This window comes from Dermacentor silvarum, chromosome 4 (assembly GCF_013339745.2).
Source record: "Dermacentor silvarum isolate Dsil-2018 chromosome 4, BIME_Dsil_1.4, whole genome shotgun sequence".
Taxonomy (NCBI): Eukaryota; Metazoa; Arthropoda; class Arachnida; order Ixodida; family Ixodidae; genus Dermacentor; species Dermacentor silvarum.
In genome coordinates, this window is record NC_051157.2 from 62,539,109 (window position 1) to 62,551,861 (window position 12,753).

At 42.6% G+C, this 12,753-nt stretch overlaps 1 protein-coding gene across 1 annotated transcript in view; it reads right to left on the reverse strand.

Moving 5' to 3' along the window:
• Positions 1-12,753, reverse strand: part of LOC119450128 (serine/threonine-protein kinase BRSK2-like) — a 122,701-nt gene that overhangs the window by 16,704 nt on the left and 93,244 nt on the right. The window contains exons 8-14 of the mRNA XM_037713494.2: positions 12,539-12,573; positions 11,906-11,957; positions 9,176-9,288; positions 6,593-6,714; positions 3,511-3,568; positions 2,882-2,941; positions 386-624 (exon numbers count right to left, since the gene is read on the reverse strand). Of these exons, the coding sequence (XP_037569422.1) occupies positions 386-624; positions 2,882-2,941; positions 3,511-3,568; positions 6,593-6,714; positions 9,176-9,288; positions 11,906-11,957; positions 12,539-12,573 (679 nt within the window). The remainder of the gene's footprint in view (positions 1-385; positions 625-2,881; positions 2,942-3,510; positions 3,569-6,592; positions 6,715-9,175; positions 9,289-11,905; positions 11,958-12,538; positions 12,574-12,753) is intronic.

The window sequence follows — 12,753 nt, forward strand, 5'->3', positions numbered from 1 at the left end:
ATTGAACAGCGCGTGAACGCGTGACACAGAGGTAAAGCAGACGACAGAAAGGCGGCAGAGAGAAACACAGTGAAAGGTTACAGAAACTCATCCAGATTGGGAATTTATCGAGAGCTCTAATGTTTACCCAGAGATTAGGAATTTATCGAGTGTTTTTCTTTACATGCGAATCAACATATACGTCAGCATAAAAATGTTAGGAAAATGTTGTGCGGTGAGAACCATACCAAAGTTCAGACATTTTCCCTTATCCCGAACATTGCTGCCCGTTACTTGTACGCGTGTCAACGTGACTCGTGAAACGTGAAGTCTGTTCCACCTTCTCCCACGCTGTAACTGCTCGCTCTATTCCTAAGCTCTCGGTGTTGGCTGGTCAGATACTGACCCTGCAGTTTTCTCCTGTGGAAGCGCGGACTCCCGAGGAAGCTGTTCTTGATGGTGTGCAGGCGTGATCGCCAGTAGGGTTGTCCGAGGGAGGGTGATCCAGGTGGCGTGTTGAGCGGGCTCTCGTCGGGGGTGGTGGCGCCTCGCGGTGTGGGTCTCGGCGAGTTGAGCGGCGACACCGCCGGACTCGGAATGCCGCTGCCGGGGTGCAGACAGCCCGACCCGCTGCCCCGCCGCATACTGGGCATTCGGAGAGATACATGGAAGAAAATCGTTACTAAAGTGACTGAGGTACAACTTAAACGAGCATGAGATGGAGATAATCAGCTTTAGAGATAGGCTACTAGTTTAAAAGTTCCATGCGTTACTTCGAGGGCCTGTGACCGAAGAAAATGAAGCTCTAAAATTCCATTCTTGAATTCCCTGCCAAGACAGGTGTTGCCATGGTGCCTTTATGACATCTAAAATATTGCAGGATTTGCGCATGTGGTGTTTATTATTTTTTTAGAAGCAAACGTTCACAATTGTTGCCAGGTCAAATTTTTAGTGTATTTCCAAATGCAATGTGCGTACGTGAGAGAGATATTGATTGACAGAGAGGAGGAGGACCTGCTGACCACACCGTAACTGTACAGCGCGCGACTGATACCTGCAACATCGCTAAGCAGTGTGGCGAAAGAGGGGAAGGAACGGAAAGATTATGCAATTTAATCATGTTATATAAAAAGACAATTATCCTGCTTCTGCCAGACAATGACAAGTTCTATGATGTAACGGGAAGTTTGTCTTCCATTTGTTTTTTTGTTTTTATTTGTTTTTTACTCGTCCTCTCTGGCAAGCCATGTTCTCGGCAAGGCTGATCTTCTCGCAATTGGGACGTGTGGGTTATTAGCCTAAATTAGCACACAGAAGCCAATTCTACGTGCACGCAAATACGTTACATAATCAGCATTTGCGAACAGATAAACTATGCACAACTCTCTTCACCACCATAACTCTATGCACATAACTCTATAACTTTATAACTCTATAGAACACAACTATAACTCTATATAGAACACATAACTCTATGCACCACCATTTCCATGCAGTAGATCGAGTATCGAGTGGCATTAGCGACGTCTGGCGCCTATTGCCCGAAAGACATGACCTTGTTACGGTTTCCGCTGAGCGCAAACGTAATATCGTAATATCATGTGAATAAATCTTGTATCAAGATGAGCTAACGAATGAAAAGAAACGAAATGTAATTCTAGCACGACACTATGGCAAACGACGCCACACACACACACACACTATGTGTACGGAGAACAAAGTTCCATTAGTGAAGACGCCATAACGCCAGGTGCCGAGCGCAAATTGGCTCCTCGCAGCTCGGCGTCCTGCTTGTCAGCCGTTAGAGAGTTTGTCAACACACAGCGAGAACCGGAGACACCTGGTCGCCAATTTCGCGGGGTTCTTCACCCGGAGCGTGCGTGCTCCCGCCAAAGACATTGTCACGAGCAACCGGTTTCCCAATGTCGTTCGCCGCGATTCGGGTCGTTGTCGCTTCGCGTAACGCACTGACAGACTGATGATGTATGGGACTCACTCTGCCGTGCCGTATGCCCGGAGAGAGCGCGTCGCAGTGTCAAAGCCTGACGGGGGGTATGTTCCATCTCAATAAAACCGTGCAACGCTGCGAAAGCTAGACGTAGCACTAACCAATCGGCGGCCGAACACGTCGAGTTGCCCAGTTGATTGGCCAATGCCTTCGCCATCGATCTGCGGTCGCTGCGATTGGCCAGAACATGGGCACTCACGAAGCACAGATTCTACTCACGAACGACTAGCTCCAGGAACGTGGGCCACAGATTAGCCTACGCCAATCTCATAGCGTCGGAAGAAGCTGCACGGTACAGCGCAACAGCGGTGCATCGTTTATTCACCGTAGCTGCCGCAGAAAGTCCTACATTCCATTTTAGGAAATCGAAAGTGCCTTATATTAATACTTTGTGAAAGCACAAGACCTTTGCGTACGTTGTGCGCCAGTGTCAAGGTCGTAAGAACGCGTATCCGCTTAAGACTTGGCGGGAACAAATGGAATGGCTTGATTGACACCACCGTTTGCATCAAGTTCCCCCGAGTAATTGATATAACGTTATTTAGCTCTTTGCATCCAGGCAGCAACGCCCGACATGTACAGTCCTTCACAGATGTGTAAAAACAAAACCAGACCAGGTGCTTTGTCACTCTAAGAAAATTGTCATCAAAGAAGGAACAATGAAATTCATATGTGGCATGTTATAGCTTGCCCCATTGTTTCACTTTGTAAACACCGGAACAGATGCAGTTTAGAAAAGGCGGTTAGCTATCACACATTTAAGTATTCAACACGGTCTGCCATAATCTACTAACTCTTAGGCTCTGAAATACTTCCACTCGAACAGAGTGGTATGTATTTTGCGACAGCCAGGATAATTCGATCAAAGTAGTCTGAAGATATGGGGGTGCTTACCCGTACGGATACCGCCGCGGGGTAATCGGTGATCCATCGCTCAACATATCGAAGGAATATCTGCGAAAAAAATGCACTTGTTAGTTAGAGTCGACGCAGCTCAGATATTGAGCGCTGTATGTTGACCCAGCTTTATAAATTTTGCAAGTGAGTCCGTGTAAACAACAAGACCAGTTTGCTAATAAGTGGAACTGATTAACCGGATGGTAGATTCTCGATGCCTGGAGCACACGAACTTAGCGAGTGAGACATGATTAACGGTTGCATTGGGAACTTGCTTAAAGAACTGCAGATATCGAATCTGACTGCACCATTGGTGCATACAAGTATGCAATTGTAGACGCGAACGCTTGCACACATACATGCGCGCACACATGCTGGACCAGCAACTGATCCATACTGAATAGCGGCTCAACGTCTGCGACTGGCAAGACTTTGAGAAACTACGCGACAAACACACGATATTGGGATACTTAAGTACACTGTCCTTCTTTCCTTTCTTCCTATCGCAATCTGAAATACAGCTATCAAACAGCTGAAGCAACAGCGTTGCAGTTTAGTCTGTGCTCTTGCATTCACTTTTTGTCTGCCATCGTGAAATGTGTAAATTCTACTCAAACTGCACTCACCGTGGTCCCGACCTTCCGTTCACTTGGCACGTATCCACTCTCTTGCGCGGAGGATCAGCTGTCGTGCACGGGAGAGTGTAAGAGCAAGATACCCACGTTCAGTAACCGCTGGTGAACAGCAACACACTTTTTCGGTGCACACATGTTGTTTAGCTTGATGACACAAGGAAAATTCACAGCATGTTTGACCAGACGAGGGAATGGAATTAGTGTTAATTCGTATACATGATAAAATTGGTAGGTACAGCTATTTGGAATGTTTGATTACGCTGAGGATTCAGAGAAGAAGTATATATTTTCCAACTTTTATTTTCAGTCTTGCTCTAAAAGAGAGAAGTACAGACTACGAGTAAGCATGCTATAAATACGTTATCTTTAAAGTTCAACGAATTTTCAACGGGTACGTGTCGATGCGCAAGGGACATGTCAAATTTTATACAATGTCTATATTAATAATATACAATCACAGGAAGCACTGCCCCACAACATGTGAATTGCTGTTGGGCAAATAATACTTGCTTAAGCTGATGATCGTTGAAGCAGTTGCCTATCTGAGCAGCACTAAAAATAAATAAATTGAGATTGTCGTGGTGTGTCAAATGTGCAAAATGGCCCTAAACTTCATTTAAGAAATAACAGGTTTATGCCAAAGAATGCAAGTGGCATATTTTGTACATGTAAAAATTATCAATATGGCCAACAACCCTTTTCAAACTGATTCATCGCAAGAAAACTGCAACTCACAAGAAACTCGCAGCTTCATTTACATCTGCGCACGACATTATTAGAAAGTTAAAATTCTAGTTGTATGACCAATTTTACATGATTTTTTACGCAAATGCGAGGCTTCCTTCAAGCCATCTCTAAATAAATCAGTGCTAGAGCTCATTTTCAATTTCAGTGACGACAGACTCTCTGTTTGCACAGATTATGCCAACACTGTGACAAGTGAAAATAGTGTACGTAAAACTGCCGATATCACTTTTCAGCTGCAGAATACACCACAACAAACCACCAATGTTTTCTCACTGCTCGCATACAACGTCCACCCTGAAAGCATCCATACATAATAATAACTACATGGCGTCCACCTCCCATGGCTCTTTTACGCTCTCATAATTCGTTTCATATTCATTTTCATGTCCGTCGGTCTTGAATAATAAGAATGTAGCATAAATAGCTCGTTTTTGTTCTAATCACCATATCAACCAGCATAAATTGAAGCGGATGCACTCATTTGCTAAACTAAGCCCGAAAGAGTCCTGCTCTGTATGCACAAGAAAGTATTTCTACTGTGTAACGTCCCTACTCATTCAGATGTAGGTACCAAGCCAATGAGAGAGCAATGCATTTGTTCTGTGAATGTGTATCGCATTGGCAGTGGACTCTGAGTGATTGTCTCCTTGTGCATGACTCCTCCTTCATTCAGTTGAAGTTATTGTGCGCGGTAGTGTCAGCTTCCTTGATCAAACAGGTTTCACTCCAAGCGATTGGTAGTTTTTGCCGAAAGCTTTCAGATTGTTAATAAAATTATTTCTAGAGACCATGACCGAAAAGAAGAGTCGCGGTGATGCACGTCACCAAAAAGACGAAGAAAAATAATACAGATACTTATAAATATCAGTAGCTTTCGCTAATGCCTAAATTAGGCAGCTAAAGCACGAAACCCTGACGCCTCAACTCTGTCGATGCTATAAAGGAGTATCTTTCTTAATCGATCAGTTCCCTTCAGAATAGTAAATGCTTTATTGTTTCGCGGAGTTGCCGACACTGTCGCTTCTGCAAAGAAAACTATGTATTGCAGCTTTTATCACGCGTCAGCGCCTGTAATTTGCGTATTCATGCAGTACCTGTCCTCGTGTCTTTAGGTGAGGTCATCCCTAAATTAGAAAGTATTTAGCAAAAGCCAGTATTACTTCTGCAAAGTATTTGTTTCTTTTAAAAGATCTAACCACGTTTCTCAAGCTTGTTTTCTTCATTCAGCATGTCGGGTGAAACGAACTCTAAGTTTTTTTATTTTTTCTGCTCCATCTAATTCGAGTTCAGAAAACACTCTGGCAGGTCACGCGTGTGTTTGTTATCAACGCCGTTGTATTCCTTGTTTTTATGTGCTGTAATTGTAAGAAAATCTCTGTGAGCTTCATAGATTGCGCACTGTTTCGCCGTGCTGTTGTGCCATTTACAGTCTAACGACGGAAAAGTCCTGACAACTCCCCATGTCTCAATGAGTGATTTCCCATTAAAGAAATGTTAGAGTTCTTGTGCATCTCAGTGGAGTGCCGTACATTTTCTAATAAAAAAAGCGTTAACTCTGCATCCACCCAACCAGGGGCCCGTATTCACATAAAGCATTTACGCTAGAACTGTTCGTCAAAGCAAATTCCAGCCAATTCTGATGACGGACATGTTATTAGCAAAGGCGGCCAGCCAATGGCTGGCCGCCTTCACAAAAGCCTTGTGAATTCGGCCTCGGATCAATAGAAACGTACACCCTGGGGCCTATGGCAAATATTGAAAGTGCAGTTAAATATAGAGACGAAACTTTGTTCCCACAAACACGCAAAATATGCTAGCACCCACTAATAGTGTACATCATAGAAGCCCATTCTTATTTCCATTTAAGTGTACAGTAGTCAACTGGCTCTAGCTATTACTGTGTGCTGCAGAAGCGTGAGGGAACGCTAACCCCGCCTCTCGGTCTACAGCCCAGTCACACAGCTTCCCGCGATCGACGACACTACCCGACACCAAATGGGCTTCAGCGCCTGCCAAGCTGCGAAGTAAAAGCATGACTTATCAGTGCGCATGGCCTATTGGCCTCTGCAACGACTCTCTTCTCAGCACAATAAAAATGCGCGAAAAAGAACCAATGACCTCGCGCTCACACGGAAGCAAACTGTCTCTACCCCAGACCTCCAGCAAGTGGCTCAAACACAACTCCCACGGCACCGTTAGTGTGTTCTAGATAATTGCGTCAGCGGCTGTTAACACTCCTAAGAGTTCTCCCTTCCACAATTAATTTTGTTTTAGCCCTACCAGCAGTTCGCGTCATAATATGAAAAGAATGCAGTGAACGACTTACGTCTATTCTCCTTACCCGATTCAGACCGGTTGCGGATGATGATCTCTGTCTCATCTTCGTACGACGGTTTTCTTCGTTTGCGATCAAGGAGCAAGAAGTAAATTACTTTCTCCGTGTTATGCCTGCAATGAAACGAGAGTGAATTTCTTAGCACAACAGTCTGGTAAAAAAAGTGCAAACTGAATATCTTAACATAAATCTGGTAAAAGAAATTCAATAAAAGTTTTTAACAAGCACCACTGGCCAATAAAACGAAACTGCGTATCACATCCTCAATGTGTTCAAACCTTAACACGCACGTTCTAACATCTCAGCTTTCATTAACTAGATTAATGTAATTTTTGTCATTAGTATTTACAAAGCGATTGGAACTAAACTATCTGCTTGCTTTGAACGTATCCTCTCGCAGGCTGAGAAAATTTTCAACTGAAGAAACTACCGCTTTACATGACAGCTACCGAAAAAGCCACTTATAGTACATGCATATTTTGTAATTAAACTACTGAGTCACTCTGAACGACGCTTCAGTCCCTGGATTTTGTTGTCTATGTGTTCACATTCCCGAAGCACGTGGCAGTCTTTCAGTACTAGATAATAGCTATTTGACTGCGACTACAAAAAGGAAAACAGAATTGTAGTTCAGTTAGAATTAAGCAGCACATGTTTCAGTTTAGAGGTACGATAACGTCCACACAAATAGAAAACCTGCATTTGTAGACTGCGGGTATTATCCACGAATGTTGAAACAAGTTTGACAAAGGCTGTGTCTTTTAAGAACTTGATGCTACTCAGATCTTAAGATCACAGTAGCTTCAAAGCAAGTACAACTTAATAAGGCTGGAATTCGAAGACGATAATTTTGTCATACCAAGACCGACAAATAAATAACATGGTCGCTTGCAAAGTCATTTTTAAACACGAACAACGTACGGATGTAGTCGTGATAACCCCAAAAGATTGAGAATACGAATTATGTGTATACTTCCAAAATAGCCCTCAATGCTTTTGGATGGTTTTTAAATTTTGCTGGCCGGCTTTGTGCCATGTTGAAACTTTGAAAGCTTAACTATAGTGGGAATTCAATTGCTCTGGGGGTTACGTTTTGATACGTTATGATACGTTTCGTACCATTAGGTGCTAATATTGACAGATGTTTGTTAATGAATCAGAGTCCAACTTTAGAGGGTGTAACTACTCCAAATATTTCGCCTTTTCTTGCGAACAGCAATTACGAATTAGAATAAAGGCCGAGCTTGTGTTTTCCATTTGTAATAACTTAGTTCATGGACTGAAAGAAAGACGCAGACCTAGGCAGCTTCGGCATCCTAAAGTCATTTACCGCGCAAAGCAGTTAATAGCCCCACAGCGACAACACGATGGTAACGACGATGATGACTGCGCCATGACACCCACGGCATAAGGACGACAACCATGACGATGGCTTGACAACAAATGCGGCCACGGCGGCATTACAACGAGAATGACACGACGAAGACATAATGACTACGCTTTGTCAGGATGTCGTAGTGTTGTTACTGTCGCATTGTCATCGTGGTCGTCATCTTCATGGTCGTTGTCGCCACAACCTTCGTGCAGCCGCCTCAACTCATGCCGTTATCCTTTCAGTCATTAAGCAGCCACCGCCGTCCTCGTCGTGGCCGTCGTTGTGATCATAAAGCCGTATTCGTTGTCGTATCATCTTCATCGTACCGGCGTTGTCGGCATCGTCATTGTCATATCTGCTAATACGTCCGATTGCGAGGCAGCATGGTTCATCGGGGAGCTCTCAAGGTCATGTGGAAGTATCTAAACGTTGCAGGGAGTTTACTGCTCATATCAGTTGTTCGCAGTAATTGAGTTAAAGAATAAAAGAATCGCTGGAGTCCGATATTTTTTTCTAGTATGAGCAATAGCCGAACTAACAACAACAATGGACGCATTTAGGACGCACTACTCTACAGATGAAAAAGAAAAATGTTCGCTTGTTCCTGCTGATGACATTTATTTGAGGAGCCTTGAGGAAAGCAACGGCGTCGACTAGAACATGATTTTTTTTTTTCAGCTTCTGAGCAGAATTATAGCCGCTGCATTTAGTTCTTGTATACGCTTCATCTGGAAGTGATTAATGGTTGCACACTGGGTTATGTGCATGCGTCTGGTCGTACTCGTTGTGTCTAGCGAGGCGGTTTAAGCTCCCTTGTTTCAAATTTCTGTTCAGTAATTCAGATGGCGCTTTAATTTCTTCATTAACTATCAAAATATTCAAGACATATTCAAGTAATATTCGAAACCACATATACAGGCAAGTTATGTCACGAGAATTAAAATGCAGAAATTTTATCCTATCTTCAAGAACTTTTATTTGCAGACACCTAAAGAGTAACTTCATTGTTGACACAAATAGGGTGAGATGAAAGTCGGTTAGTGCTGTGTAAGGGCTCGAATTACTTATAGCGTATGTTTGCAAGACATTCACTGGATGTTTTTGTGTATGTCGAATGCTTGTTCATAGACTTCGTTTGTAGGCCGGGTCACATATCCTAGCATAACCATTTGTGCGAAGAAGAAAGAATTGATACTTACGTTGTGCTGAGAAGCTCTTTGACTAGCTTTTCTTTATCCTTAAAACAACCTAAAGAAGTCATGTTGGACAGGACGTCCGGGTCGATGTCGTCCACGCAAGGAATGATGTGGGTCTGCAGAAAACAGAAAAAAAAAGAAATTATGAGGCCTCAGCTATCTCGTCGCTCAGGCATTTTCGAAGCTTCCTGGAATGGAAATGTATTTATGAGACAAGCACTATAGTGCTACTTTAATTCTAAAAAAATGCTGAAAGTAACCTACGAAGAGGCGACGATCAATTAACAGAAAAGAAAGGGTAAATATAAGAGAACGGGCAAAATAATTCTGCCCTTTTATTAGTGATTTATGTTTAGTAAAGTGACCTTTCGATAGCAAACACTGCTTTCCCCGTTTTATGAATCGAGTAGGTTGGTTCAAAGAACGAGTCTGGCAACATACCTGATCATGGCACCATACCTGAGCAATTGCAAGCGTAGTAACGCTTTCACAGTGAGTTCCTGTTTTGTTACCGACTTATTCAGGAAAAGCACTTCATGCACATCATAACCTATGTCCTTAAATACTTCGTTTTTAACACAAATACCCGACACCAACTTTATTGTCATGCTGTCGAAAAAGGCTCGAGAAGTGTACTTCATCGATTAATGAATGCATGCAAGGATGTCTTGTTCGTGTCATGAGTATGCAGAAAAGCAAGAAAAAAAAACTTGAGGGGAAAACACAGCTGCAAATGAAGACAGATATGTGTATGGTCATTTGTCAAAAAGTAAGGCCACGTGCGAAAACGTTTCAAAAGAACCTGCGAGCACAGCAATGCCTGTCACTCAGCGTTTCAGTGCACACTATGCTACAAATGTGGGCGCCGCTTGACCTTGACGAATTCATGATGACAGTTAATATGACCTGGTTGATCTTATATAACATAATATGAAAAACAGAAGATTATTCCCAGAGTAACGCATAATGCATATAAAGGCCACTACGTCAGCCCAAACTTGGCGGCGCATTGAATAATACGGAGTAAATGTACATAGCATTCAATTGGTGCAGAAAACAAAAGTCATGCAATATTGGTTTGTAATATCAGTCCTCTATTACAGTCAGCATGCGCACATCAACAGAAAAAAAGATAGTTGCCGAAATATTGTGCAAGACTAGGAACCGAAATTCTCTGTGAGCTCCAAGCATAATACGCTGTTAGCACATCATGGCAAACTTGTTCTTACAAATTTTGCACACAGTGACGAGGCTACGGTGACGGTTATTTCTCTTCGAGCAGACAGCTGCTAAGGAAATCGTTTGCAGCTAGAAATATTGGCCCGTTGCAGTGACGGTGAAGAAACGAAGACTTCCAAAAATGTGAGCAAATAATATAACTCTTGATTAGGCAAAGTTATGCCTAGAAATACAAAGCAGCGCTGAAATTACAACGCTAAAATCGAACAGGTTCATCGGTCGTCGACTTTGATCTGGCGAGTCAAGTTCGTCCACTATTTGAGAATGCAAATACTATTCCTATCGCGTGCGCGGTCTGATTAGACAAGTCTCTTTCGCTATAGAATCGGCGACATCACAAAATTTTGGTCTACAGTAGGTCCGTATTGCACCGACCGATAACTAGATAACATTGATAAGCCGGTGCGAAACGGTCACCGGAAAAGAGCAAAAGAATGCACGAGTGACAATATTGTACTGCATAAAACTGCTGTAATAGCGCAGGCGATGACGCGCGAGGTCACCTTCAACTTTTTTTTCGTCCGCTGCATTGTAAATGGGAAAATATAAAAACATTCTGTCGTCGAATGTACCTATTAATAGGCAACGAAGGCTTCTGTGACATTTAGTACTTCGCATTTTGTGGAGAACGTCTTAAGTCTATGTCAGTGAGGCCAAAGTGAAAACAATCTTCGAGGGAGCTCCCGGATGATTTAATGGGCGAAACCGCTGTTGCCTATGCCGAATAATTTAAGCAATAAGTAGTAAGAATTTCAAGTTCTAGTCATTCTACACAGAATGGCTGATGAGAATTCTGTGTGATGAGAACTACCAATACACGTTATCTTATATAAGCGCTTGAGAAGCGTTTGCAACGTGTCACGAATGCGTTGCTGAAGCAATAGTGAAGCAGCATAGGCATACTTAGAAATGGCATATCGTATGGTGCTGCATTTACAGGTCTCGGGCAAGCTTTTATTTTATTTTTGTACACTTCCTTATACGGAAAACTTCCGACTTTCGTACCTTGACTTTTAACATTGTGTAGAAATGGAATTTATGTTTGAGCGGCCACGATCAACTAATACCAACTGTAAAAAATAGGCGGACACGAATCTAACGGGCTCTTAAGTTCAAATCACCAGCACTACTTATGAGAGTGCTATAGCGGCATGCGGGGATATAACTGGTACTAGTAAGACAACTTATTCTGTGGAGCGCAGCGAAAGTTTCTGCTAGGCATCAACATTGCTCAGAGGTTTATTTAATTTCCAATTGTGCACCGTCATGTTAATAGGAATCATTTCTTAAAGCAAGTAAATGAGTAAGCAAATATGCCGACTTCCTGAAAGTATATGGCCAACCGTTTCAACAGTCTTGATGGGATGTATCGCGCATGTATCCGGGGCGCCCATATTTGTTCAGTTACTTGCTAACTTTCCACTTACATACACGTTAGCCTTATATGCTCACCTATTGATTTAGTAGAGCTGCAAAAATTGTAAGTCCACTTACCTGTACAACTTCCTTCATGGGCAGCTCCAACTCCAACTCTGTCTTACTCGCGCTGAAAGGGATAAAATATATGTTACACATTAAAAAGCTGGTATCGCAACATACGGTCAAGTTGTCTCTTAGAAATACCCACACTTGATAGGTCAATCTTAGGTCGCATTCGCCTAAATATGAGAACCATGCGGCGAGATGTTCGCATATTTTCCCTAAACTCGCTTACATCGTCGATGAGGTTTCGTAGGTTTTATATCGCCCCGTATAGAGTGGTAAAACACCATGATCCTCTTTATCAATTACACTCCATTTATTATCCGCCGCACCAACTGACAAATGACCTGGTGAAGGGTGAACAGTACATGTTTCTCGTTAAGGGAATAGATTTGTTGCGGGTATCAGACCTACAAATATTTTCTTTTGTTATTATATATCAGTTAGAACACCTTGTTACTACAAGTGGCAAAAACTGTCTCGCAAAATCAATTGCACGTTGCTTTTTTTTTACATTCTGTAAGTATTTGCTCACAATACGTCTGTGGTATCATTGGCTCTTTTTTCTCAATGTACATTGTAAGATATATTGAACAAACATTTGCACCCTTCTGGGTTTCGTGTTTGTTAAGCATAAATACTTACGCGGTCACCCAAGGATGCTTCGTCACATCCGCTAGCTGCGTCCAGAGGATAGCATTAGAGAAGAAAAAGCATAACCATCAGTTCAATATTGCGTTCGTGTGCCTTAACAAATGCAGATTAAGATGCTTGCGCATGTGATCCAAACATAGTTCACATTTTTAACAAATCCGTATGCGAGTAATCAATTTTCTTTCCAACTTAAGTTCCAGATCTGC